The following is a 26,952-nucleotide window of genomic DNA, read 5'->3' on the forward strand; positions in this document are numbered from 1 at the left end:
TGACTAAATTGCAGATATGGCCCTATAGGAACAGTTCAATCTTGATCAGCTAAAACATTTTCAGGGCAAGTTTTTATTTTAGCTTTTAGAAGCTTGAACAGGAGGAAGTCTGAAAAAAGGAAGTGAAATTTTGTAGGCTGAAGTGTTAGAATGCATTCAATTATATTTCAGAGATCAGGCCAACAATAATTGTGAAATCTCATGGTTGAGTTTGAAATAGTATATTCTCGTAGTTAATGCAGCAATATAATATAGTTTAATGGTGTAAGTATGTGCAAGATTTTTGCTGACAGGCAGAATGGAAAAGGGGTGTAGCCCTAATTATATAGGATGACATAAGGACAGTGGTGAGAAAGGATCTTAGCTCGGAAGATCAGGAAGTAGAATCAGTATGGATGGAAATAAGAAATAATACGGGGTAGAAAACAGTAGGAGTAGTTTATAGACCCCCTAATAGTAGCTGTACTGTTGGACTGAGTAGTAATCATGAAATAATAGTTGCTTCTAACAAAGGTAATGCAGTAATCATGGGGGGCTTTAATCTTCGTATAGACTGGGCAAATCAAATTGGCAAAGGTAGTTTGGAGGGCGAGTTCAGGGAATGCATTTGAGACTGTTTCCTAGAACAACAGGTAATGGAACCAACCAGGGAACAGGCTATTTTAGATCTTGTATTGCATAATGAGACAGGGTTAATTAATAATCTCACAGTAGAGGATCCTCTGGGGAAGAGCGATCATAATATGATAGAATTTCACATTGAGTTTGAGTGTGACGTACTTAAGTCCGAAACTAGAGTCTTAAACTTAAATAAAGCAATTTATATAGGTATGTGGGGCGAGTTGGCAAAGGTAGATTGGGAAATTAAATTAAAGGGTATGACGGTTGAAAAGCAATGGCAAACATTTAAAGGAATATTTCAATATTCTCAACAAATATACATTTCATTGAGAAATTAAAACTCTATGGGGAAAGTGCTCCACCTGTGGCTAACTAAAGAAGTTAAGGATAGTATTAGATTAAAAGAAGAGGCCTGCAATGTTGCTGAGAAAATAGTAAGGCTGAGGATTGGGAGAATTTGAGAAATCAGCAAAGGACGACCAAAAAATTGATAAAAAGGGAGAAAATAGAACATGAAAGTAAACTAGCAAGAAATATAAAAACAGATTGTAAGAGCTTCTACAAGTATGTAAAAAGGAAGAGAGTAGAAAAAGTAAGTATTGGTCCCCTCGAGGCTGAGACATAAGAAATTATAATGGGGAATCAGGAAATTGCAGATGCGTTAAACAAATATTTTGTATCTGTCTTCACAGCAGAAGACACAAAAAGCATACCAGAAATAGTAGGGAACCAAGGGGCTAATAAGAGTGAGGAACTGAAAGTAATTATTATCAGTGGAGAAAAAGTACTTGAGAAACTAATGGGACTAAAAGCTGATAAATCCCCTGGGCCTGATGGCCTACATCCAAGGGTTCTAAAAGAGGTGGCTGCAGAGATAGCGGATGCATTGGTTATGATCTTCCAAAATTCCATATATTCTAGAATGGTCCCAGTGGATTGGAAGGTAGCAAATGTAACCCCGCTATTCAAGAAAGGAGGGAGAGAGAAAACAGGGAACTATAGGCTAGTTAGCCTGACTTCAGTCTTAGAGTCATAGAGTCATAGAGGTTTACAACATGGAAACAGGCCCTTCGGCCCAACATGTCCATGTCGCCCAGTTTATACCAATAAGCTAGTCCTAATTGCCTGCACTTGGCCCATATCCCTCTATACCCATCTTACCCATGTAACTGTCCAAATGCTTTTTAAAAGACAAAATTGTACCCGCCTCTACTACTGCCTCTGGCAGCTCGTTCCAGACACTCACCACCCTTTGAGTGAAAAAATTGCCCCTCTGGACCCTTTTGTATCTCTCCCCTCTCACCTTAAATCTATGTCCCCTCGTTATAGACACCCCTACCTTTGGGAAAAGATTTTGACTATCTACCTTATCTATGTCCCTCATTATTTTATAGACTTCTATAAGATCACCCCTTAACCTCCTACTCTCCAGGGAAAAAAGTCCCAGTCTATCCAACCTCTCCCTGTAAGTCAAACCATCAAGTCCCGGTCGCATCCTAGTAAATCTTTTCTGCACTCTTTCTAGTTTAATAATATCCTTTCTATAATAGGGTGACCAGAACTGTACACAGTATTCCAAGTGTGGCCTTACTAATGTCTTGTACAACTTCAACAAAACCTCCCAACTCCTGTATTCAATGTTCTGACCAATGAACCCAAGCATGCCGAATGCCTTCTTCACCACCCTATCCACCTGTGACTCCACTTTCAAGGAGCTATGAACCTGTACTCCTAGATTTCTTTGTTCTATAACTCTCCCCAACGCCCTACCATTAACGGAGTAGGTTCTGGCCCGATTCGATCTACCAAAATGCATCACCTCACATTTATCTAAATTAAACTCCATCTGCCATTCATCGGTCCACTGGCCCAATTTATCAAGATCCCGTTGCAATCCTAGATAACCTTCTTCACTGTCCACAATGCCACCAATCTTGGTGTCATCTGCAAACTTACTCACCATGCCTCCTAAATTCTCATCCAAATCATTAATATAAATAACAAACAACAGCGGACCCAGCACCGATCCCTGAGGCACACCGCTGGTCACAGGCCTCCAGTTTGAAAAACAACCCTCTACAACCACCCTCTGTCTTCTGTCGTCAAGCCAATTTTGTATCCAATTGGCTACCTCACCTTGGATCCCATGAGATTTAACCTTATGTAACAACCTGCCATGCGGTACCTTGTCAAAGGCTTTGCTAAAGTCCATGTAGACCACGTCTACTGCACAGCCCTCATCTATCTTCTTGGTTATCCCTTCAAAAAACTCAATCAAATTCGTGAGACATGATTTTCCTCTCACAAAACCATGCTGACTGTTCCTAATCAGTCCCTGCCTCTCCAAATGCCTGTCGATCCTGTCTCTCAGAATACCCTCTAACAACTTACCCACTACAGATGTCAGGCTCACCGGTCTGTCGTTCCCAGGCTTTTCCCTGCCGCCCTTCTTAAACAAAGGCACAACATTTGCTATCCTCCAATCTTCAGGCACCTCACCTGTAGCTGTCGATGATTCAAAAATCTTTGCTAGGGGACCCGCAATTTCCTCCCTAACCTCCCATAACGTCCTGGGATACATTTCATCAGGTCCCGGAGATTTATCTACCTTGATGCGCGTTAAGACGTCCAGCACCTCCCTTTCTGTAATATGTACACTCCTCAAGACATCACTATTTATTTCCCCAAGTTCCCTAACATCCATGCCTTTCTCAACCATAAATACCGATGTGAAATATTCATTCAGGATCTCACCCATCTCTTGTGGTTCCGCACATAGATGACCTTGTTGATCCTTAAGAGGCCCTACTCTCTCCCTAGTTACTCTTTTGCCCTTTACGTATTTGTAGAAGCCCTTTGGATTCTCGTCGGGAAAATGCTGGAATCCATTATGAAGGAAGTGGTAACAGGGCACTTAGAATATCATAATATGATTAGGCAGAGTCAACATGGTTTGATGAAGGGAAATCGTGTTTGACAATTTTATCAGAGTTTTTTGAGGATGTAACTAGTAGCGTAGATAAAGGGGAACCATTGGAAGTAGTATATTTGGATTTTCAAAAGACATTCGATAAGGTGCCACATAAAAGGTTGTTACACAAGATAAGGGCTCATGGGGTTGGGGGTAACATATTAGCATGGATAGAGGATTGGTTAAAGGACAGAGAGTAGAGATAAATGGATTCATTTTCAGGTTGACAGGCTGTAACTAATGTGGCACCGCATGGATTGGTGCTTGGGCCTCAGCTATTTACAATCCATATTAACAACTTGGATGAAGGGACCGAGTGTAGTGTATCCAAGTTTGCTGATGATACAAAGCTAGGTGGGAAAGTAAGCTGTGAAGAGGACACAAAGACCCAGCAAAGAGATAAAGACAGGTTAAGTGAGTGGGCAAGAAAGTGGCAGATGGAGTATAATGTGGGGAAATGTGAGGTTATTCACTTTGGTAGGAAGAACAGAAAAACAGAATATTTTTTAAATGGTGAGAAACTATTAAATGTTGGTGTCCAGAGAGACTTGGGTGTCCTGGTACAAGAAACACAAGAAGTTAGCGTGCAGGTACGGCAAGCAATTAGGAAGGCAAATGGCATGTTGGCCTTTATTGCAAGAGGGTTGGAGTACAAGAGTAAGGAAGTCTTACCACAATTGGTCCCCTTATCTAAGGGAGGATATACTTGCCTTAGAGGTGTTGCAATGAAGGTTCACTAGATTAATTCCTGGGATGAGAGGGTTGTCCTATGAGGAGAGGTTGAGTAGAATGGGCCTATATTCTCTGGAGTTCAGAAGAATGAGTGGTGATCTCATTGAAACATCTAAGATTCTGTGGGGGCTTAACTGGGTAGAGGCTGAGAGGTTGTTTCCCTGGCTGGAGAGTCAACAACTAGAGGGCAGGATATGGGGTCGGCCATTTAAAACTGAGATGAGGAGGCATTTCTTCACTCAGAGGGTTATTAATTTTTGGAATTCTCTACCCCAGGGGGCTGTGGATGCTGAGTTATTGAGTATATTCAAGGCTCAGACAGATACATTTTTGGACTCCAGGGGAATCAAGGAATATGGGGATCAGGCAGGAAAGTGGAGTTGAGGCTGAAGATCAGCCATGATCTGATTGAATGGTAGAGCAGGCTCGAGGGGCTGAATGGCCTACTCCTGCTCCTATTTCTTATGTACTTATGCTGGAAGTTAGGGAAAAAAGACTATTAAAAAACCAGGAAAAAAGACTAGATAACTTGCTGTAGCCATATCCTGAACTCCAGAACCAGAAAATTACAACGGATGAAAGAACAGTTTTGATTTAGGAATTAACTGCAACCAGATCAAAGAGGCCATTGGAAAAGAAAATCGGGCCGGGTGTAAAATGGGCTGCTGATTCGCTATCACCCATTTCGCACTGCCGCCGAAGACTAATTTCACCTTCCATCTGTTTCTATTTAACACTGTCCAAGATATAGACAAACAGGGAGTGCACAAAGGCCATCTTTATACCATATAAACTGACAAAGAATAACTTTACAAGCATATACTGTAGCTTTCAAAATTGAATGATACAGTTTGCAATGTTAAGATGAATTCAGATAATGTGTTGTGTGCAATTTTGAAACAATATTATTGCTCAGTTTGTGATGTTATATTAATCATGTCATCCTTGACTATGTATTAGTGAAAGGAAGCAGTTGGTGGTAACACGTCAAATTGTGTCTTGTTCAATCCTTGATATTTTTGAGATGGGCTAAATGTTAAATAGTTTTTAACCAGCATCATACTTATTTCTTGTTGGTGGCCAAATCTTTTTAATTGGGTCAGTTTATGCAGTATAACTTATGCCAAGTAAGGCATCGCAAATAAAAACTTAAGTTAAATTCTATTCTATTATTCCTACGCATAGAATTGTTTACAGTTTTATTGAAAAGTAAAATCTCCAAGCCAGATCAATGCACTTACCTCTAAGCTAGCCTGTAGTGAACAAATCAATAATATGGGTGGATTTGATATTCGAAATCCATTCACCCCAGGACTTAGATCAATTTCTAATAAACAGAGAAAAAAAGAATATGTGGATTTTAGTTTATTTGCAATGATTTTATGGTGAGCTATGTTTCTTACAAAGAGCTGCTTGTGAGAATCTTCTCACACCTATCCATCTCAGGATTATTCAAACCCTCACTTGTTAGTTGTCTATTGACCAATTGGTGACTATCCTCCTGGGAGGTGGCAGTAGAAGACATCCAGGTTCTCTATGGAGTCAAGGTGATTCCAGATACTGAGGAAAAATAGTGAAGGCACTCACCACATAATTTTCTAAAAATCTTTGAAAATGGGAATTCTGCCGAAGGGCTGGTGAATAGCAAATTTCATAACCTTCTTCAAAAAAACGGAAAAGGCCAATTAGTCTTGCGTTGATTTGAGAACATTTCTAGAGTCCACAGTCCCGGATAAAATTAGTGATAGAAAGGCATAAGTTAACCAGGGTTCATAATGGATTTGTAAAGGGCAGGTTGTGCTTGATGGATTTAATTGACTTTTTTGAGGAAATCGCAGAGCGTAGAAAGATTTTCAGAGAGCGTTTAGTAAGGGCCACATAACAGACTTGTTACAAAAATGAAGGACAAGGAATTGAAGAGAATGTGCCACATGGAGAGGGATGGCTGTGGGACATAAAATAAAAGGGTAAATGGATGTTTTTGATTGACAGAAAGTGTGTTGTTGTGTGCCTCAAGGATCTGTGCTGGGACCCTATTTTGTTTTCCATTTATACAAATTATTTGGGCATAGATACAAAAGGAAAGATATCAAAGTTCACTGATGGTACCAAATTAGGAACATGGCAAAATCTGATGAAGAATGGCAGGAGGATATAGACATTATAGTGGAATGTGCAGATCATTGGCAGCTGCACTTCTATGTGGAAAAATGTGAAGCAGTATTTTTGGGAAAAATAACAGTGAAAGTCTACTTTAGCTGGTAAGACCCTTAATGGAGTTGAGAAACAGAGCTGACAGATTCAAAGGTTGGAGTGCAGGAAGAAAAGGACATAAAAAGGCAGCTGAATTTTGAATTCTATACATGGGGCTATTGAATAAAGAAACAAGGAAGTGACATTGATTTGGCCACAGTTGGTATACTGCTTGTAATTCTGGGCACTCCATTATAGGAAGGATGTTAGAGCCATGGAAATATATCCACTCGAGTGACACCGAGAATGAGAGGTTAAAGATATAAAAAAAAGGCTTGAAAATCTGGGGTTTCTTCCAGGTGGCATATAAGAAGTTTTCAAAATTAAAAAAGGTTTTGAGAAGGCAAACAGTGAGTGATTGAATAGAATTTTGTCTATAGTGTCTGAGTGTGAAGTATTGATTTGGGGGTACACAGAGAGAAAAATCAGGCAGGGCGGATCGCACTCATAACAGATACCATCCCACTTTTCTTCTATACTTTATGCTTAGGTAGCAATGACATAGTGGTTATGTTACTGGATTAATAGTCCAGAGGCTCGGATGAATAATTCAGGAGTCATGAGTTCAAATCCTGCCACAGCAGCTGGGGAATTTAAATTCCATCAAATATAAATTTAGAATAAAAGAAAAACTAGTATTAGTAATGGTGGCCTACCGGATTCTCATTAAAACCCATCTGGTTCATTAATATCCTTTAGGGAAGGAAACCTGCTGTCTTGACCAGGTCTGGCCTATACGTGACTCCAAACCCACAGCAATGTGGTTGATTCTTAATTGCTCTCTCAAATAGCTGAGCAAGCCACTCAGTTATACAATCTCAACACAGAAAGTCACAATAAGAATAAAACCGGATGGACCACTGGACACAACAAAGGCAAACCAAGCCCAGTCGACCCTGCAAAGTCCTCCTCACTAACATCTGGGGAGTTGTGCCAAAATTGGGACAGCTATCCCACAAACTAGTTAAGCAACAGCCTTATATAGCCATACTCACAGAATCATACCTTTCAGCCAACATCCCAGACTCTTCCATCACCATCCTATCCCACCGGCAAGACAGACCCACCTGAGGTGGTGGCATACAGTCAGGAGAGAGTGGCCCTGGGAGTCCTCAACATTGACTCCGAACCCCATGAAATCTATGGCATCAGGTCAAACCATGAGCAAGGAAACCTCCTGCTGATTACCACCTACCGCCCTCCCTCAGCTCATGAATCAATCCTCCTCCATGTTGAGCACCCCTTGGAGGAAGCACTGAGGATAGCAAGGGCACAGAATGTACATCTAGGTGGGGGACTTCAACGTCCATCACCAAGAGTGGCCGGGTAGCACCACTGCTGGCCAAGACCTGAAGGACATATCTACCAGACTGGGCCTGCGGCAGGAGGTGAGCTAACCAACACGACGGAAAAACCTACTTCACCATGTCCTCACCAATCTACCTGTCGCAGACGCATCTGTCCTTGACAGTATTGGTAGGAGTGACCACCGCACAGTCCTTGTGGAGACGAAGTCCTGTCTTCACACTGAGGACACCGTCCAACGTGTTGTGTGGCACTACCACCGTGCTAAATGGGATAGATTCAGAACAGATCTAGCAGCTCAAAACTGGGCATCCATGAGGTGCTGTGGGCCATCAGCAGCAGCAGAATTGTATTCCACCACAATCTGTAACTTCATGGCCTGGCATATTCCTCATTCCACCATTAGCAACAAGCCAGGGGATCAACCCTGGTTCAATGAGGAGTGTAGAAGAGCATGGCAGGAGCAGCACCAGGTGTACCTAAAAATGAGGTGCCAACCCGATGAAGCTACAACACAGGACTACATGCACGCTAAACAGCAGAAGCAACTTGCTATAGACAGAGCTAAGTGATTCCACAACCAACGGATCAGATCCAAGCACTGCAGTCCTGCCACATCCAGTCATGAATGGTGGTGGACAATTAAACAACTAACAGGTGCAAAGAGGCTCCGTGAACATCCCCATCCTCAATGATGGCAAAGTCCAGAATGTGGGTGCAAAAGACAAGGCTGAAGTGTTTGCAAACATCTTCAGCCAGAATTGCCAAGTAAATAATCCATCTCAGCCTCCTCCCGATATCCCCACCATCACAGAAGCCAGTCTTCAGCCAATTCGATTCACTTCATGTGACATCAAGAAATGGCTGAGTGCACTGGATACAGCAAAGGCTATGGGCCCCGACAACATCCAGGCTATAGTGCTGAAGACTTGTGCTCCAGAACTAGCTGTGCCTCTAGCCAACCTGTTCCAGTACAGCTACAACAGTGGCCTCTACCCGACAATGTGGAAAATTGCCAAGGTATGTCCTGTCCACAAAAAGCAGGACAAATCCAATCCGGCCAATTACCACCCCAACAGTCTACTCTCAATCATCAGCAAAGTGATGGAAGGTGTCATCGACAGCGCTATCAAGCGGCACTTACTCACCAATAACCATCTCCACATCATGACCAATAACCTGCTCACCGATGATCAGTTTGGGTTCCGCCAGGACCACTTGGCATCAGACCTCATTACTGCCTTGGTCCAAACATGGACAAAAGAGCTGAATTCCAGAGGTGAGATGAGAGTAACTGCCCTTGACATCAAGGCAGCCTTTGACCAAGTGTGGCACCAGGGAGCCCCAGTAAAATTGAAGTCAATGGGAATCAGGGGAAAATCTCTTCAGTGGCTGGAGTCATACCCAGCACAAAGGAAGATGGTTGTGGTTGTTGGAGGCCAATCATCTCAGCCCCAGGACATTGCTGCAGGAGTTCCTCAGGCAGTGTCCTAGGCCCAACCATCTTCAGCTGCTCCATCACAAGGTCAGAAATGGGGATGTTCGCTGATGATTGCACAGTGTTCAGTTCCATTCGCAACCCCTCAGATAATGAAGCAGTCCGTGCCGCATGCAGTAAGACCTGGACAATATCCAGGCTTGGGCTCATAAGTGGCAAGTAACATTTGCGCCAGACAAGTGCCAGGCAATGACCATCTCCAACAAGAGGAAATCTAACTACCTCCCCATGACATTCAACGGCATTACCATCGCTGAATCCCCCATCATCAACATCCTGGGGCTGACCATTGACCAGAAACTTAACTGGACCAGCCACATAAATACTGCGGCTACAAGAGCAGGTCAGAGGCTGGGTATTTTACGGCGACTGACTCACCTCCTGACTCCCCAAAGCCTTTCCACCATATCCAAGGCACAAGTCAGGGGTGTGATGGAATACTCTCCACTTGCCTGGATGAGTGCAGCTCCAACAACACTCAAGAAGCTCAACACCATCCAGGACAAGGCAGCCCGCTTGATTGGCACCCCATCCACCACCCTAACCATTCACTACCTTCACCACCGGCACACCATGGCTGCAGTGTTTACCATCTACAGGATGCACTGCAGCAACTCGCCAAGGCTTCTTCGACAGCACCTCCCAAACCCGCGACCTCTACCACCTAGAAGGACAATGGCAGCAGGCACATGGGAACAACACCACCTGCATGTTCCCCTCCAAGTCACACACCATCCCGACTTGGAAATATATCGCCGTTCCTTCATCTTCGCTGGGTCAAAATTCTGGAACTCCCTACCCAACAGCACTGTGGGAGAACCTTCACCACATGGACTGCAGCGGTTCATGAAGGCGGCTCACCACCACCTTCTCAAGGGCAATTAGGGATGGGCAATAAATGCTGGCCTTGCCAGCCACGCCCACATGAACGAATAAAAAAAACTCAGGATTGACCCCCACAAGACGTCCTGGGGTCAGGCCATTTGCATAAAACAGGCAGATGCCTGGCCAGTGTCAGTGTATCAGTGCACCTTAGGCATCTGCTGGGGAGGGTGTAGAGGGAGAAGAGGCAGCAAAACGAGGCATTTGCCAGCCACTTGAAGGTGAAGCCAGTAGGACTGGTTCAAACAAAACTCACAAGCTGAGCATTCCTAAGGTAACTGATCCTACGTCTAGGTTACAACCAGTGTGTCCAATGTGCCATCCTTTGTGTGTCACCAACAGACTTAGACTGACTGGGAAGAGAAGTCTACAAAAAGCCTAAGTTGATTTAATTAATCAACAATAGATATTCCGCATCTATCAACTGATAATAAAGGAGACCATCTATATTTATGGCTGGAGACATTTCCTTAATGGTATGACCATTTGCGGATTGACCCCTGTGGAACTTCCGAGTGTTTGGAGGCCAAGCTAAAATGCAGAAATAAATAGTATGATGCCTGGTGTCCCCATCCAGGAACCATCATAATCAATGTTCTAAATGGCACATCTGGGAATTAACTCTTTATAAGCTGAATTTAAACTTTATAGCAATATCTAACATTAATTCACAAGATGTATGGGTAAAAGTGCACAAGAAGAATCCTGCTGACTGACCCTTAATTTAATCAAATTGATCTAAATTCCACTGGTTCTCTGGGTGCATATCAGAAAATGGAAACTTGATTTAAGCCCAGGATGACAAACTTAAAATGAAGCAAGAATCAAACAGTCCATTTCGCCATGTTCTTTTGCTTTTCTGTTTACTGAAGTAATTAACACTGGATTCTGGATCTGAATATCAATGTTGGCTGACATTTGGGCTTAGCTCATCCAAAAATCGAAATTTCACTCATACGTTAAAATATACCACGTTGAATCATGACGGTGAAGAAAATCCTTTGAAAGTGCATTTTCTTTAATTTTTTAAACTACATATAATTCGATCTCTTGTTAGCTGACCGTAAGCTGCACTGAAGGCAGTCACATTATGATCTCCAGGCTGAAGAAAGAAATTTTCACTGTTGGATAGTAGCATTGTATTGTTAGAATTTTTGTTCCAGAAACTGAGCATTTGACAAGTCCTCAGGATTCCAGTCACATGAATCTCACTAAGATTTGCTGTGCAACCTTTGCTAATACTTGGCCTCTGAACCCAAATGCTGCGTGCCACTAAGTTTTAGCACCCCATAGACAAAGAAAGCTGGCACAATGTGGCTTGGCCTTTCTTGAACTCCATTGGAGAACTTTTGACTATGGAAAAGCATTGATGGTGACTATGAAGAAGTCTGACCAAAATGATCTCACCCTCCCAGTTAAAGGCGAATGGGAACATAAGAACAGGAGTAGGTGATTCAGCCCCTCGAGCCTTTTCTGCTGTTCAATTAGATCATGGCTAATCTGTATCTCAACTCCATTTACCCGCCTTTGTTCCATGTCTCTTGATACCCTTACCGAACAATAACCTATTGATCTCAGTCAGGAAACTTTCAATTGACGCAGCATCCACAGTCTTTTGGGGGAGTGCATGTTGATAAGTTCCAGCTATCGAGGGGGGGTGGGGGGAGGGAAAAGACCTGGGAAGTTGGGAGTAAGTACATTACTTATTAAAAATTACTTTAGATGTGATAACAATGTTGAATTCAATGTGGAAAACCAGACAGTGGACTCTATTTACTAATATTTACTGTTTTTTAAGAAGTCCCCAAAAAACAAAGCACATTGTGAGAAATTTGCTGAACAGTAGCTATATTAACTAAAGGTTTTGTAAAAAATATTTATGTCAGCAAATTTGCTGAAATTGAATATTCAAGGACAGGGGAAAGAACATCAAAGTGAATTCTCTGTTAGGATATAAAACCATATGGATCACATACTTTGCTGAAATAAGTAAATCTGCTCCCAAGTGTAGAAAAAAGGAACTTCATAGAGATTAACTTTTTTGTGTACTTAAAGGGGTAGAATTTCTGTGAGGGTTCTTTCAATCTCCTACTGTAACTTTGAGAGATTGGTGGAAACCCCAGAGAAACTGTGTAAATGGCCTTTTATCAGCCATGGCTCAGTGGTAGTACCCGCGTCTCTGAGTCAGCAGGTTGTGGGTTCAAGTCCCACAACGGAGACTTGAGCACAAAATGCAGGCTGACACTCCACTGCAGAACTGAGGGAGCACTGCACTGTCAGCGGTGCCATCTTTCGGATGAGATATTAAACCGAGACCCCATCTGCTCTCTCAGGTAGATGTAAAAGATCCCAAGGCACTATTCAAAGAAGAGCAAGGGAGTTCTCCCGGTTGGTGTCCTGGCCAATATTTATCCCTCAACCAACATCACTAATACAGTTTATTGGGTCACTATCACATTGCTGTTTGTGGAACTTTGCTGTGTGCAAATTGGCAGCCGTGTTTCCTACATTACAACAGTGACTACACCTCAAAAGTACTTCATTGACTGTAAATTGCTTTGGGATGTCTTGAGGTCATGAAAGGCGCTATATAAACTCTTTCTGTCTTTCTTTTATGCCATTTCTCTGGAGTTTCTGCCGAAGTTACAGTGGGAGATTGGTATCACCTCCACAGATATTCTATCCCAATATCTTTACAACAACTAGTTAGATTGAGCTCGAAACAGTTCATTTACAATGTTGGTTTGTTGGAAATAAAAAATAAGATTGTAAAGTGTAGCCCAAATTATTGTACACAGGAAGGCAAGAGCCCTCGTCTTTGCTTTCTCCAACCTCCATAGGTGTATACAATCATAGTTACAATAATCTGACTTATATTTTGCTGTGTCCTCGTCTACATTTTTTCTGTGATATCCCACAATAATAATATTTTGAAAAAGTAGATTTGCAGATGATTTCTTTAACATTTCAAAAAAGAAGAAACAAAATTGAGAGTTATGTGTTCTTTCACTTGTGGGAGCACCATCATCTCCAAGTTCCCCTCCAAGTCACTTATTATCCCGGCTGGGACATATATCGCCATTCCATCATCGTTGTTGAATCAATATTTTGGAATTCCCTACTTAATACCATTGTGGGAGCACCATTATCACAAGGACTGCAGCAGTTCAAGAAGAAGGCCCACCATTTTCTCAGGGCAACTAACGATGGGCAATATATGCAGCCTTACCAGTGTCGCCTGAGTACAACATTAAAAAAAAGTTTCATATTTAAAAACTGATCATTATATTGTACAATTAATGGTGCGGAAAATATAATTTGAAAGGTAAAACATTTTTGGTTCTACAAACAGCTTCACCACAGGCAAGCACATGCTCATCATTATTATAGATTCTGACCATATGCAAATGAAGTAACTTTCTTTCAGTCCAGAACGTGAGACAATAAAGATATACCTTGCTGACATTATTCTCACACTTCTGGTATCAATCTGTGTACATCATTCCTATAAAATACAAATAATAAATCAAGTTCAGTATATTGGTACTTACGATTGTCCATCTGAAATCTGGATTTGATATCATGGCTCCACCAACCAAGTAATCTGAAAGTTAAGTAATACAAGACTCTTTAGGAATATTATACGGTGCGCTGGTCAATATTTAATCAACATCACAAAAAACAGATTATCTGTTCATTATCTCTTTTTGTGAAACATTATTATATGCAAATTTGCTTTTCTGTACATTACAATAGTGACTACATTTCAAAAGTACTTCATTTGTTGTAAAATGCATTGGGATGTACTGAGATAATGTAAGGCACTATATAAATACAAGTTCTTTATTCCTTTCTTTGTTCCATTCTCTGAGAAGTTGGCAAAATGAATACCAGTCCATTCAACAACAGTTCAAACTGCTTTTAAACACCTAGGCCCTGTAATTCCTCAGGGTCAGCTCTGCTGGCATAAGAACTGTGGAGTGGACTCCCCATCCATATTAGCCCCAAGTAGAAGACCCCATCTCAAATTACAGAGAATCATTTGCATGGCCATGACAGGTGAATTGCACATGCAAGGGTGCATAAGCAGCACCTACTCTGAACTGCCACCCGGAATGTCAGAGTGGTGCCATGCTGCTCTGCTGGCAGAGAAAAGGCGTAGCGAGTTCCTGAAGAAAACTCAGATCTCCTGCTCTCCATGGGGCACGTGGGCTTCTTTGGGAAGGTAATCGATCCCCTCTGGAATTGAGTACCTTTCTCTAGCAAAGGTTTGGCGCCTCTTAAGGCCCTGAGCAGGACTCACACCAGCTTTTAGCTGACATGAATTTCAGTGAGGCCTATAGAGGGTGAACAGGGTGGAATATCTGGGGTAGCCCGGGAACTCCGCCAGAAACTGTTTTTGATGTGGGAGGGGGCGACATTATTCGCTCACAGCCTACCCCCACTGGAATTTAAAGGTCCAGCACAAATGGGGCAGATTTCTGGCATAACTGAGTTCCACCCCAAATTCCTGTCATTTTCCATTGGGCAGAGATGGAGCAGCTTTCTGCCCTCTCCATGGATCCTATTTCTGTCCTTTGGTGGTTACTAACATACACCTTATCTATAATGCTGTTGACAGGCATACATTTAATACCCAGTATGAATGAATGGTTGTTGTTTAGCCAGCGACTGCTGTAGTTCACAGCTATTTCATACAGTCTTCAAACATCAAACAGTAGTTTATTGAAATGTAAGATGTGTAACAATTTATGAAGAATTTTTTTTTGATGCTGAAACAGATGTTTATTAGTATTAACACAGTCACAATCAATTTTTACTGCCATTTTTCAGGAGGCCAATTTCAAGATAATTTGGTGTTAAAAAGGTTCAAGTGCTAACAGACCTGGCGAGTAGAATATTTAGGTAATAGGCATGTCTGTCTACTGTCTTGCCAAAATGCAGAGTGGATGGATAAATGAAGGATGAGAGCTAAGCTCAATTTAGCAATGCAAGACTCCAACTACATTAAAGGATTTTAACTTTCACTTTTATAACAAACTTCTGCATCAGATACTGGCCAGATTATATCTTTCAGGCAAATATTCAGAGATATATCAGCAGTCGTACAGCTGTGTTTTAATTGATTCTTGATGCCACAATACAAGCGAGATTAGAAGTGCTTGCAATTACAGGTTTCAAATATGGCAAGACATTTGTACTCAACTGTAAAATGTTAATGGAGGCCAAAATAGTTAGATGGAATTGTGCTACAGCCTATAAGATATTCTTAATGTTCTTCAATTTTTCTGATATAAATATTCAGTGTTCATTTTTTTCCATTGACAAGCTTTCCAATTTCAGTTTACATTCTTCATTATTGTGACCATTTACAGCTAACTTTTGTGACGTGATTTTGATTCACAATAAAAAAGGAACAGGGCTGCGGGAGGAGGGGAAGCTGCAAGGAAGACACCACAGAGCAAGAGCAGCTGCTATTTGAATTCCATCAGACCCGAGCTTTCACAAAGCTTCTATAAAGCAGTTCACCCTCCCGCCCCCCCACCATCCCCATGTCCCGACATGGTCCACACCTGTTAAAGTTATTTTTCAATTGAAAAGAAAATTAATAAAGCAGGAATGTTTGTGCATGATTCCAATTTAAATTAACAGATAATTTGAATTACAAAAAGACTGTAGATCCTGCTCAACAAACACTTTATGCTTCCTTTTCAACGTCAACCTTATTGTCATGCTTAGCATTCAAGTGCTTGTTGATAGCTATTTCATTTTACAACCTACCTCTACATTTCACTTTCCTCTTTCATTCATTTTGTGTTGTATTTTATCCATATGGATTATGTCTAACAGAGTATCAAACTATTACTGGATAGACAGTGTCTCTTCTGGTATTGTAATACAATTCTTTAGGCCAACAGGGAGTAGTTTTTGTTCAATTTACTTCCCTAATAAGTTTGTAAATATGCTTTTATAAAAAATATTCCTCAATATTCTTTTCAGAAATGTCAGATTTCTTCCTCTAACAGAGATCCACGATTTTGGGTCTTCCTTCTATGCTCCTCTGGTGACATCAAAGAGAAGGAAGAGTTGCAAGCATCCCAGAAAGGGTAATTTTTGCTTTTGGCTCAAAAACAACATCTTGCATTTATGTAGCATAGCTACCCTCCTTTAAGACGCTCATTAAAACTATCTCTTTGACCACCTGTCCTAATATCTCCTTATGTGGCTCAGTGTCAAATTTTTGATGTAGTAAAACGTCCCAAGGCACCTTACTTCACATTTTTAAATGGTGAGAAACTATTAAATGTTGGTGTTCAGGGAGATCTGGGTCTCCTCGTACAAGAAACAGAAAAAGTTAGCATGCAGGTACAGCAAGCAATTAAGGAGGCAAATGGCATGTTAGCATTTATTGCAAGGTGGTTGGAGTAGAAGAGTAAGGAAGTCTTACTACAATTGTACGGGGCTTTGGTGAGACCTCATCTGGAGTACTGTGTACAGTTTTGATCTTCTTTTCTAAGGAAGGATATACTTGCCTCTGAAGTGGTGCGACGAAGATTCACTAGATTGATTCCTGGGATTAGAGGGTTGTCCTATGAGGGGAGATTGAGTAGAATGGGCCAATCCTCTCTGGAGTTTAGAAGAATGAGAGGTGATCTCATTGAAACAAACAATATTCTGAGGGGGCTTGACAGGGTAGATGCTGAGGGGTTGTTTCCCTGGCTGAAGAGTCTAGAACTAGGGGGCATAGTCTCAGGATAAGGGGTCGGCCATTTAAGACTGAATTGAAGAGGAATTTCTTCACTCAGAACTTTGGAATTCTCTACCCCAGAGGGCTATGGATGCTGAGTCATTGAGTATGTTCAACGCTGAGAGCGATAGATTTTTGGACTCTAGGGGAATCAAGCGATATGGGGATCGGGCAGGTAAGTGGAGTTGAGGTCAAAGATTAGCCATGATCTTATTGAATGGTGGAGCAGGCTCGAGGGGCCGTATGGCCAACTCCCGCTCCTATTTCTTATGTTTTTATGTTCACAGGAGCGTTACCAACCAAAATTTGACACTGAGCCACATAAGGAGATATTAGGACAGGTGATCAAAAAGATAGTTTTAATGAGCGTCTTAAAGGAGCGTAGCGATGCAGAGAGTTTTAAGGAGGGAACTGCAAAGCTTAGGACCTATGCAGCTGAAGGCATGGCCGCCAATGGTGGGATGATGAAAATCAGGGATGTGCAAGAGGCCAGAATTGGAGAAGCGCAGAGATTTCGGAGGGTTGTAGAGCTAGCAGAGGTTACAGAGATAGGGAGGGGCGAGGCCACGGATGGATTTGAAAACAAGGATGAGAATTTTAAAATCGAGGCGTTGTCGGATCGGGAGCCAATGTAGGTCAGTCAGTGAGCACAGAGGCAATGGGTGAATGGGACTTGATCTGAGTTAGGATTTGAGTTCCAGTTTGAGCTTTCTCCCAACACTTTTAACTTGAGCTTATGGCAGAAAGGCTTTATAATGAGACCTCCAAAATTGCACATAGTACTGTTACTATCATTACCTTCTTTATCTTGTCCTCTATGCTCCTATCTATAAAACCCAAAATGCTACCGGCTAAATTCTGTTTGTGCTTCTGCATGACTGCAGTTGATACTTACGTTGGTTTTATTGTAAATGTGTGTTTTTCATGTATATATGCCCCTGCTATGGCTCCAGCACCAGAATTCAAATACTGTAATATAAATAAAAATATGGTCATTTCTACAGTTTGATATTCATTTCACAGATTTTCTCAATTCCTTTATGAAACTGGAAAAAACTTTCATGACATTCACTTTAAAATGAATGGATGAAAAGATTCACCAACAATTGTAATCAATGGAGTACAACTGAAGAAACAATTTTACCTTGTAATTACACCAGCAGGCAAAGTCCACTTCCCAGTCATGCAGATACAGTTCTACATTCCCAACAGCGTGGGCAAGGTCAAAACCAACAAAACACCCCTGTACAAAACAAGTTGCATGCCATTTCAGTTGAAAGTACACAAACAAAACATGAATTAAAACAAACAGGAGTGATCAGACTGTTAAAAGTGGTTATACATGCTAACTTCCTATTTTGAATTATGTGTACATTTTATAAAAAGTTGCTACCATTAAAATGCCTTTCTTAAATTGCTTTATTTAATACTGTGGAGAAGTAAAATATTTAAACCAGCAAATGGAGAAGGCACTTAACGAAAAGTGCTGAAGTACAACATTTTTGAAAAATTTGTCCTCAGCCATGCCAAGCAGATGGGCAAGAGGTCTGCTCTCAGGTGTGTAAGAATACTGTCCTTGAGATGGCTATTAGGATGTCCCATATTAGGTTGTTTCTTTCAATGACAATGTTCTAAAGCACCATCAGGCCAAGGTACGTGGCTGCCTCTTAATTATATAGTTTTTAAAAATGCACTTCAGCTCTCGGGACTTAGGATACTAATTTACTACTAGGTTGCTAATACCTCAGTGAAGGAAAAGGATAATCTATGGCTATGTACTTTCTTCTTTTATGTTTCAGCAACATAATTGATGAAAAATCTCCTTTTGGTAGAAATCTTCCTTCCTTGATGCTGCCCTGCATTCTATCTGCAAAGGAACCAGGTAGTTAAGGTTGGATGGCAGATCTCATAGGAACAGGTGAAGGCCATTCAGCCCCTCAAGCCTGTTCCGCCATTCAATGAGATTGTGGCTGATCTGTATCCTAACTCCATCCACCTGCCATGGCTCCATATCCCTTAATACCCTTGGTATTTCACACAAGGTTAGCTTATGTCAACCATGGATGTTGGAAATGAATGTTATTAATTCAGCAGGGGTTGGCATCTTTTTCATTCTGAAATGCCTATCTGAAGCAGACAGTCATTTAACAGCTCAGTACTGAAAAAGTATGAAGCACTACTCAGCTAGTATTTTACTTTAATAACTGTTCATTTCAGAATAGTACCCAGGAATGAAAGGCACACTGAGCTTTGCTGAGATAATTGAAGCACTCACTGACAGAGTCTGCAACAAATGTCAGCTGAAGTGATGAAAGGTTATACACCTGGCGTGAAATATTGGGTCTTTATGACTTTATGAGGAGGCAGTGCAGCTTGTGTCTGTGAAGCTAGATTTTTAACAATGAGGAGATTCTCATTAATTATATAGAACTATAAAAGGTGGATGTGCTTTGCACTTAAAATGCCTTCCTGTGAGTATGCTGGTTATTTGAGGAGAACAATATGACATCTAGTCAGTGAAGTACAGCTTTTAGTGAATCAGCTCACAGTGCAAAGCTGCTCCAAGTTTGCCATCTGATTCTCCTATCTTTGCCCTTTTGACTGAAACGATATATTAGTTGGGTTTTTTTCACTCTTCAAGTGAAGGTATTGCCCATGCACCATAGGAGCATGTCTTCAAATTGGTCCCTTGGGAACTTAAGCTGAGCAAACAGAAAATATCACATCACCTAAAATGATGTTGACAGGATCTGTTGTTCCCGTTCCCTGTGAAGGCAGGGATCACATTTGACTTAGACGGCAACAACTAACTATTTGATATTTCCCTAACGTTGATGATTTAAACACTCAGCAGGGCCAGTGAGGAGTGATGGGTGGTATCATTGGTGTACGCAAAATATTTCTATTTGATGAATGAAGAAAACCATCAAGGAAGGCAATCTTTCTTTCTTCAGTCCACATTCTCCACTGTTGAAGTGTACCAAAGCAGTACAACTCAGGAGAGAGGTCCCTGAAATGGAGTTATAACAGAAGCTGACAGGACAGCTCGAAAAAGGATATTTATCTGTACAGTTGGTAGATTGAATGAACAATGTTCAGTGAACATGTGAAGATAACTCAATATTGCAGCCTTACAAATGTTATTAATTGAAACCTGACAGAAATACCCAGGCAGCAGCTGTGGAACAAGCAGAATGATAGTTCACCTGGCCCCTGGCTTGCAAGATGATGACAATGTAAAATGCACTCGACCATCCATTTGGAAATACTTTGTTTGGTTACTGGTTTAGTTAAAGCAATGGTTTTCAAATTTTCTTGTGAAGGCACCTTCATACTCTTGCCTTTCCACAGACAAAACGATGCTCAGGACCAGCTCGGCCTAGCACACTCGCAGGTGCTGCAACCACCAGAAAGACTGTTATGTGGACAAGCACCCAGCGGGCAAAATCATCATGCGCATATGCAAAAAAAGAGTTCACCCATGGGGCAACCTATAACAAGTGGTGCCTTTACTCTGCTGCTCTGCACAGTACAAATCTACACCCTACTTAATTGGAGACCTTGGGCTCGATATTACCAGGGCTGCGGGTTCGTGGCGGGGGGGGGGGCTATTGGGCGCAGGGTAACGCGCCCAGTGAAATTAGTCTGCCCCCCGCTCGATCGCAGCCTAATTGGATCCACTTACCTTGTCTTCCGGGTTCCCCACTGCTGATCTGCGCGTCGGTCGGGCTGCGCATGCGCAGTAAACTCTGTCAGCTGGAGGAGCTCTATTTAAAGGGGCAGTCCTCCACTGACAGATGCTGCAACAAACAGAAAAAATTACAGCATGGAGCAGCCCAGGGGGAAGGCTGCTCCCAGTTTAATGATGCCTCACTCCAGGTATCATTAGATGGGGTGAGGAGGAGAGGGAGGACAGAGATCTTCCCCCCGGCGGGCGGGAGGAAGCGGCCTGCCTCTGCCACCAGGAAGGCCTGGCTCGAGGTGGCAGAGGAGGTCACCTGCACCACCAACATATCGCCCACCTGCATACAGTGCAGGAGGTGCTCCAATGACCTAAGTAGGTCAGCCAAAGTGAGTACACTTACTCATTCCCCTACACTCCATCTGCCACATCACTGCCCCCACCCCACATCTCCTTCTGCACTGCCAACACTACTCTGTCACATCACCCGTCATACCCACTCAAAGCTCATCCTCATCTTACCTGCACTTACTCACCTCGCCAGTACTCATCCCGCCACTACCACTCAACCCAATCCTCATACAATCTCATGGCTCTATCTCATACTCACCCTCTCATGCATCTCTTTCACAGTCAGCCTCACTCAACCTGCCACTACCTGTGCTGCAGCCACAGGGCATGCATCGCATATGTGCAGTAGGCAGCGTAAGGCAAACGTGTCGTGAGCATGAAGGGGATGCAGAAGGGTGTCTGAGGGTTTGTCATGGTTTTTACTTATATTGAATTTCTGACCAACTCACATTACATATTATATTGGCACCACTACTGCCACGTCTTTGCGAATCTTGTCTGGTTTGTGCAATAATGCCCTTTCCTGAGGATCACAATGAAGACCAACAACTGATGACACCCATTGTGTCACTGCAGAGTGGTGTAGGTGTATTTGCAGGGCTCTTTTGTGGAGATGTCGGCGATGTCCCCGGTGGCACCCTGGAAGGATGCAGAGGAGAAGTGGCATCCCGTTGGCTTTAATTGCCTGCGGGATTCCCACCTGCGGGGGCTGCGCGCGCACGCCGGCGCGTCTGTGGGGAACCCGGAAGTGGGCGGGTTGGAGCCGGGCTCCGGACCCGCTCCGGGATTCCCCGATTTTCGGAGCCCCCCCCCCACCACGAACGCACCCGATAGCGGATGCTAAAATGGAGCCCCTTGAGTCATGGGAGGGTGGCTGATCACAATCTCCAGAAATGTGGCCATGAAAATATTATATTACATGTTCGTGAGACAAAATATAAACAAAACACTCCTAGTGATTGCAATCAGCAGACATTGCAAAAGTGGGCTCTGTCATGATGACCTTGAGGTCAGGACACGATAAGCAAAAGCCTGCCCTAGTGAAGCAATCATTGAGAGCATGCATATGCCACCACTGTACCCTTTGTGTTTTCATTTCAAGCTAAAGCCCTAACCTGCAGGTAGTAGTGAGCCTGGCCAACATTTTCAATTCATGTTGAATTCATATCAGTGATCCCAGCACTGATTACCTCTTGGATTCCAAAAATACCTTGTAGACCCCCAATATGAAAACCACTGCAAACAAACTGGACGAGCAACTCTATTCTGTACAGTTAACATAAAATAACAGCGCCTGGAATTTTCATAGGGATTCTCCCAAACCCCCACTGTAACTTTGATGAAAACCCCAGAGAAATGACCAAGTGGCTGTTTATGCTGATGTTATGGCAGGAGATTGTGAGACCTTTGAGGAAATTTTACTCTCAGAGCTCTGCAAGTTACAACACTATTAAATTGGTGCTCCAATTGTGACCAGTGGGATGGCAAACAAAATGATGAGACAGCAATCTCTTCTGCCAGCTGTAATTGGGAAGCAACTTCACGGAGGAATTTCAGATGAGTTCTAAGCAATCCTTGGATGAGAAGCGAACAAAATATAGTCAATCCACATTAAGAGCCTGCAACTCAACACAATGTGCTGAGAACAAGGCTACTAATGTAGTGGTTTCTATGAAAGAAAATTGAAATTGTACATTAGCATAGGCTCAAATGGAGCAGTATTAAATTATGGGGCATCAAATTATGATGACTGCTGAAGCGAGGCACCAAAGAAAGAAAGACTTGCATTTATTTAGTACCTTATCTGGTCTATCAAAAATTGTCACAAAGCACTTCACATGCATTGAATGAATCTAAAGTGCAGAGGCTATTATGTAAACCATTTTTTGAACAGCAAGTTCCCATGAGATGAATGGCCAGTTAATCTGTTTTTTGTTAGCACTGGTTGAGAGACACTGCAAGAACTCCCTGTTCTTCTTTGAATAGTGCCATGAAATCTTTAATGTCTACTTTAACATCAGAACACGCAGATACAGCCTTGGTTTAATTTCTTCATCTGAAGCACATCACCTATGACAATGCAGTATTTCCTCAGTACTGAACTGGAGTGTAAGCCTAGATTATGAGCTCAAATTCCTGGTCTGGGGCTTAAACCCAGAGGTGAAATGGTAGCAACTAGGCCCAGATGACACCAATGGGTCAAAAAAGGCTGAAATGGTTACATTATGGACCTGAATAGAGCTTGGGTTTTAAACCAACTTCAGTCAAATGTTGGAAGTTCCCTAAAATGTAAAGAATGTTGCACTGGGTTGGCAGATTCCACGAGCACAATTTTAATATGCCGGCGGGAAGAGTCCGGTTGCGGGGGGGGGGGGGTGATTTGCGGGTGCCAAACCCGGAAGGGAAGTAGGCGGGTTTGATCTCAACCCTAATGAGGCCAACCAAAACCTCTTCCGGCTGATTGACAGGCTGGCTGTGGACAGGAGCTGCACATCCAAAGGCGGGGGGGCTGCGGAGAGAGAGAGACCTTATCAGCAGTTAGGATAGAGATGGGGTGGGGGGGAGGGAACAAAGATTAGAGTGGAGACATTGGACATCGGGATCAGAGGACAGACAACGGACATTGGGATCAGAGTCGGGGGTTGGGGGGGGGTAGTCCATGCTACATCGTTTTTAAGGTATGTTTATTTAATTTGTTTGCAATGGGAAATGTAATTTTATTTAATTTATTTTTAGTTGATTTTTCACTAATCTCAACCTTCCCACCAGGCATGAATGGGAGGCCGTGGGAAAGCTGCCCAGGTAACGTTAAAATCTTTTTAACTATCCAATACACAAAAAACAAACTACCTTAAATACCTCAATTAGGTACATTTTCTCCTTTAACTATCAGTCCTTCGGATTTAATTGTGGGCAGGACTTCCTGGTGACTGCTGTACGCATGCACACAGATTTGCCTGAGTCTCATTCAAAAATATGCAGGTTCCAGTCGGGATGTCTGCCTGCTCCCAAAAACAGCGATTTTGATTGACCCTCCCGCCTCCAACCCACCCGTTTTTCCCTTTTAAAATCAGGCCCCATAGAACAACACACAAGCATCCTCCGTTTTGTAGTATACACTTTGATAGTGGATGTAATAAGGTATTCACCACCTAGGATGGAAGGCCCTCTTGTACAAGTAGACACTCCTAATGAAGCTGTTAAGTGGAATGTGCCTGAAAGAAAATCTTGCTCCTCCTGGCTCCACAGGAAGGATTATTCAAATTTTTGTTTTTAAATAAACTTACCTTTAGTTGGCTGCAGTAGCTGCTGAAGAATCCTGAGTGGGGCAAGCCCGATGCCTGCCTTGCTCATTCTGAAGGGATTTAAGGCAGGAACTAGGCCCCTCATTTACATACGTATGGGATCTAATGCTTGTTTTAGGCATCCGCCAGAGATGGCCTGACTAAATTTTGGGTTGGACGTTTTCAGGTGTCCTTGGGGCAAAGGATGTTGGTTCCTTACCTTAAATTGTGCCTCGTTGTGCCCATTTTACGGCTGTAAAACGGTTGCAACGATGTCCAATTGCTACCCCTATGTGTGACAAACACATTTTCATCATTAACCAATTGTAAGAGAGACAAACTCCTATGGTGCATAGGGATTATGTATTGAAGAAGGATAAAATCAATCAGTAGGGTTCATCAGAATTATGCTGAAACCAAGCCTGGCACAGAGAACATCACACTGTCGCTCATGCAAAGTTGAAGCAATGTCATGCTTCCACTCAATGAGCACTGTATAGAAGATGGAACTAATTTTACAAAAATCAGTCTCATAAAACACATTGTTTGAATGCAGAAAAAAATGCTACAGCTTTTGACATGAAACACTTTACAAGAGTCAGGCAATGATTTTTGATTTGTTTCATTTACTTTGTAGTCAGTAAAAACATGTCGAGAGTCAGTGGGGTATCCAATAAAAGTTCTAAAAATATAAACAATTCTTTTAATTTGAAGGTTATCAAGTTCACTTTGATCTGTTCTGAGAACACATTTCTAATTAATATATTTCTTCAGTTTGATTTTTTATTCTTTTGTTCCCCTCTCTCTGTAACAAACTTTAATTTGCTTTTAGAATTGATCTTTTTGAATTGCCACACAAGAAAAAAGTATCCTCAATAACCATGGATAGAACAAAAAACACATGGCCTCAAATAAAAAGAACCTTTTACTGTGAAAATGGTTCAGTGATAGGTTATGGTACAGTACAATGCAGTAGGTTTTGCAGTTTACTCCTCTTAATTCAAACTGGTTTTTTGTCCTTTTGCAAAAAAAAAGAATTTCCATTCAGTGAATTGAAGAATTTAAGTAAAACAGCACAAGGAAGCTTTTTTTTTGCATGATTTTAATTCAAATTAATAGATAATTCAAATTAAGGGAAAACTCTATTTTGACGCATTTATTTTGAATTGGTATTAAACATATTTTAAAATAACTGAAGGACGTCATAGCTGTTATACATTTTATGAATTCGGGGTATTTCAGAAAAACTAAGTAACAATTAAAGCTTTTGTTGTCCGTGGAATGCTTTGTAAAGTACATATCCTGATGGCCTCTAGATGGCAGGAATAACTAATTTTAACTCCCCAAAGCTGGTAATAGTTTTTTTTTGCGAGCATATTTTAATGGTCTACAGAAAGAACTTCCCTTTAAATAGGCTCTCCCTCCAAAAAGCTGCTGAGGCTGGGTCAGTTGAAAATTTCAAAACTGCGATTGTATTAAGGGATATGTAAGCGAGGTGGGTAAATGGAGTTAAGATGCAGATCAGCCATGAACTAGCTGAATGGCGGAACAGGCACCCCATTGCAAAAAGGATATTACAACCATGGAAAAGGTGCAACATAGATGTACCAGAATGAAACCAGGGATGAAAAGATACAGTTATGATGACAGACTTTAAAAATCATGGATGTATTCACTGCAGCAGAGAAGAATAATGGAAATCTAATACAAGCGTTCAACATTTTGAAATGGTTTGAGAGCGTAAATATATATCACTACTCTTGCTGATCAGTGAGCCAACACAAATTTCCATTTATAAAGTGCCTTTAAAGTAGAAAACTTCCCAATGTACTCAACAGAGGGGGAGGGGAAATAAGGAAAAGGCCCGCCCTATTCAGGGTGAACCGATGGAAAGGAAGAGGAGATAATAAGAGAAAACAAATAGGCATAGTTAGGTCAGATGGCGAAAAGCTTGGTCAAAAAGATGGGTTTTGAGAAGGTTATTTAAAGGTGGAAAGAGAAATAGAGAGGTGAAGGATCGAGGGAGGGAACTCCAGAGACTAGGTCTAAGACAGCTGAAGGTTCTGTCCACCAATGATGAAGTGGAGGGATGGAGAATGCGGAAAAGGCAATTTCAGAGGACAAAGGATGCGGGAAGTGATACAAGGCTGGAGGAGGTTGCAGAGGTAGGCTAGGGCAAGGCTATAGAGGGAATGTAGGACAAGGATTTTAAATTCAATGCAGTGGAGGGCAGGGAGCCATTGTACATCAGCAAGAACAGGGGTGAGTGGTTCTAATCTTCCAGAATAGGTTGTAATCTTCACTAGATTCTGGAAAGATCCCAGCAGATTGGAAAACTGCAAACGTAACACCCCTATTCAAGAAGGGAGTGAGACAGAAAGCAGGTAACTATAGACCAGTTAGTCTAACATCTGTCATTGGGAAAATGTTAGAATCCATTATTAAGGAAGTAGTAGCAGGTCATTTGGAGACTCATAATACAATCAACGAGAGTCAACATGGTTTTATGAAGGGGAAATTGTGTCTGACAAATTTATTAGAGTCCTTTGAGGAAGTAACGGGCAGGGTGGATAAAGGGGAACCAATGGATGCAGTATATTTGGATTTCCAAAAGGCAATTGACAA

At 42.0% G+C, this 26,952-nt stretch overlaps 1 protein-coding gene across 1 annotated transcript in view; it reads right to left on the reverse strand.

The window, feature by feature from the left end:
- The window catches only part of kynu (kynureninase), a 176,738-nt gene that overhangs the window by 22,254 nt on the left and 127,532 nt on the right, over window positions 1-26,952 (reverse strand). The window contains exons 9-12 of the mRNA XM_067987195.1: window positions 18,155-18,253; window positions 17,906-17,979; window positions 13,814-13,866; window positions 5,566-5,651 (exon numbers count right to left, since the gene is read on the reverse strand). Coding sequence (XP_067843296.1) covers window positions 5,566-5,651; window positions 13,814-13,866; window positions 17,906-17,979; window positions 18,155-18,253 — 312 coding nt within the window. The remainder of the gene's footprint in view (window positions 1-5,565; window positions 5,652-13,813; window positions 13,867-17,905; window positions 17,980-18,154; window positions 18,254-26,952) is intronic.

This window comes from Heptranchias perlo, chromosome 7, assembly GCF_035084215.1.
Source record: "Heptranchias perlo isolate sHepPer1 chromosome 7, sHepPer1.hap1, whole genome shotgun sequence".
In the NCBI taxonomy this organism is placed as follows: Eukaryota; Metazoa; Chordata; class Chondrichthyes; order Hexanchiformes; family Hexanchidae; genus Heptranchias; species Heptranchias perlo.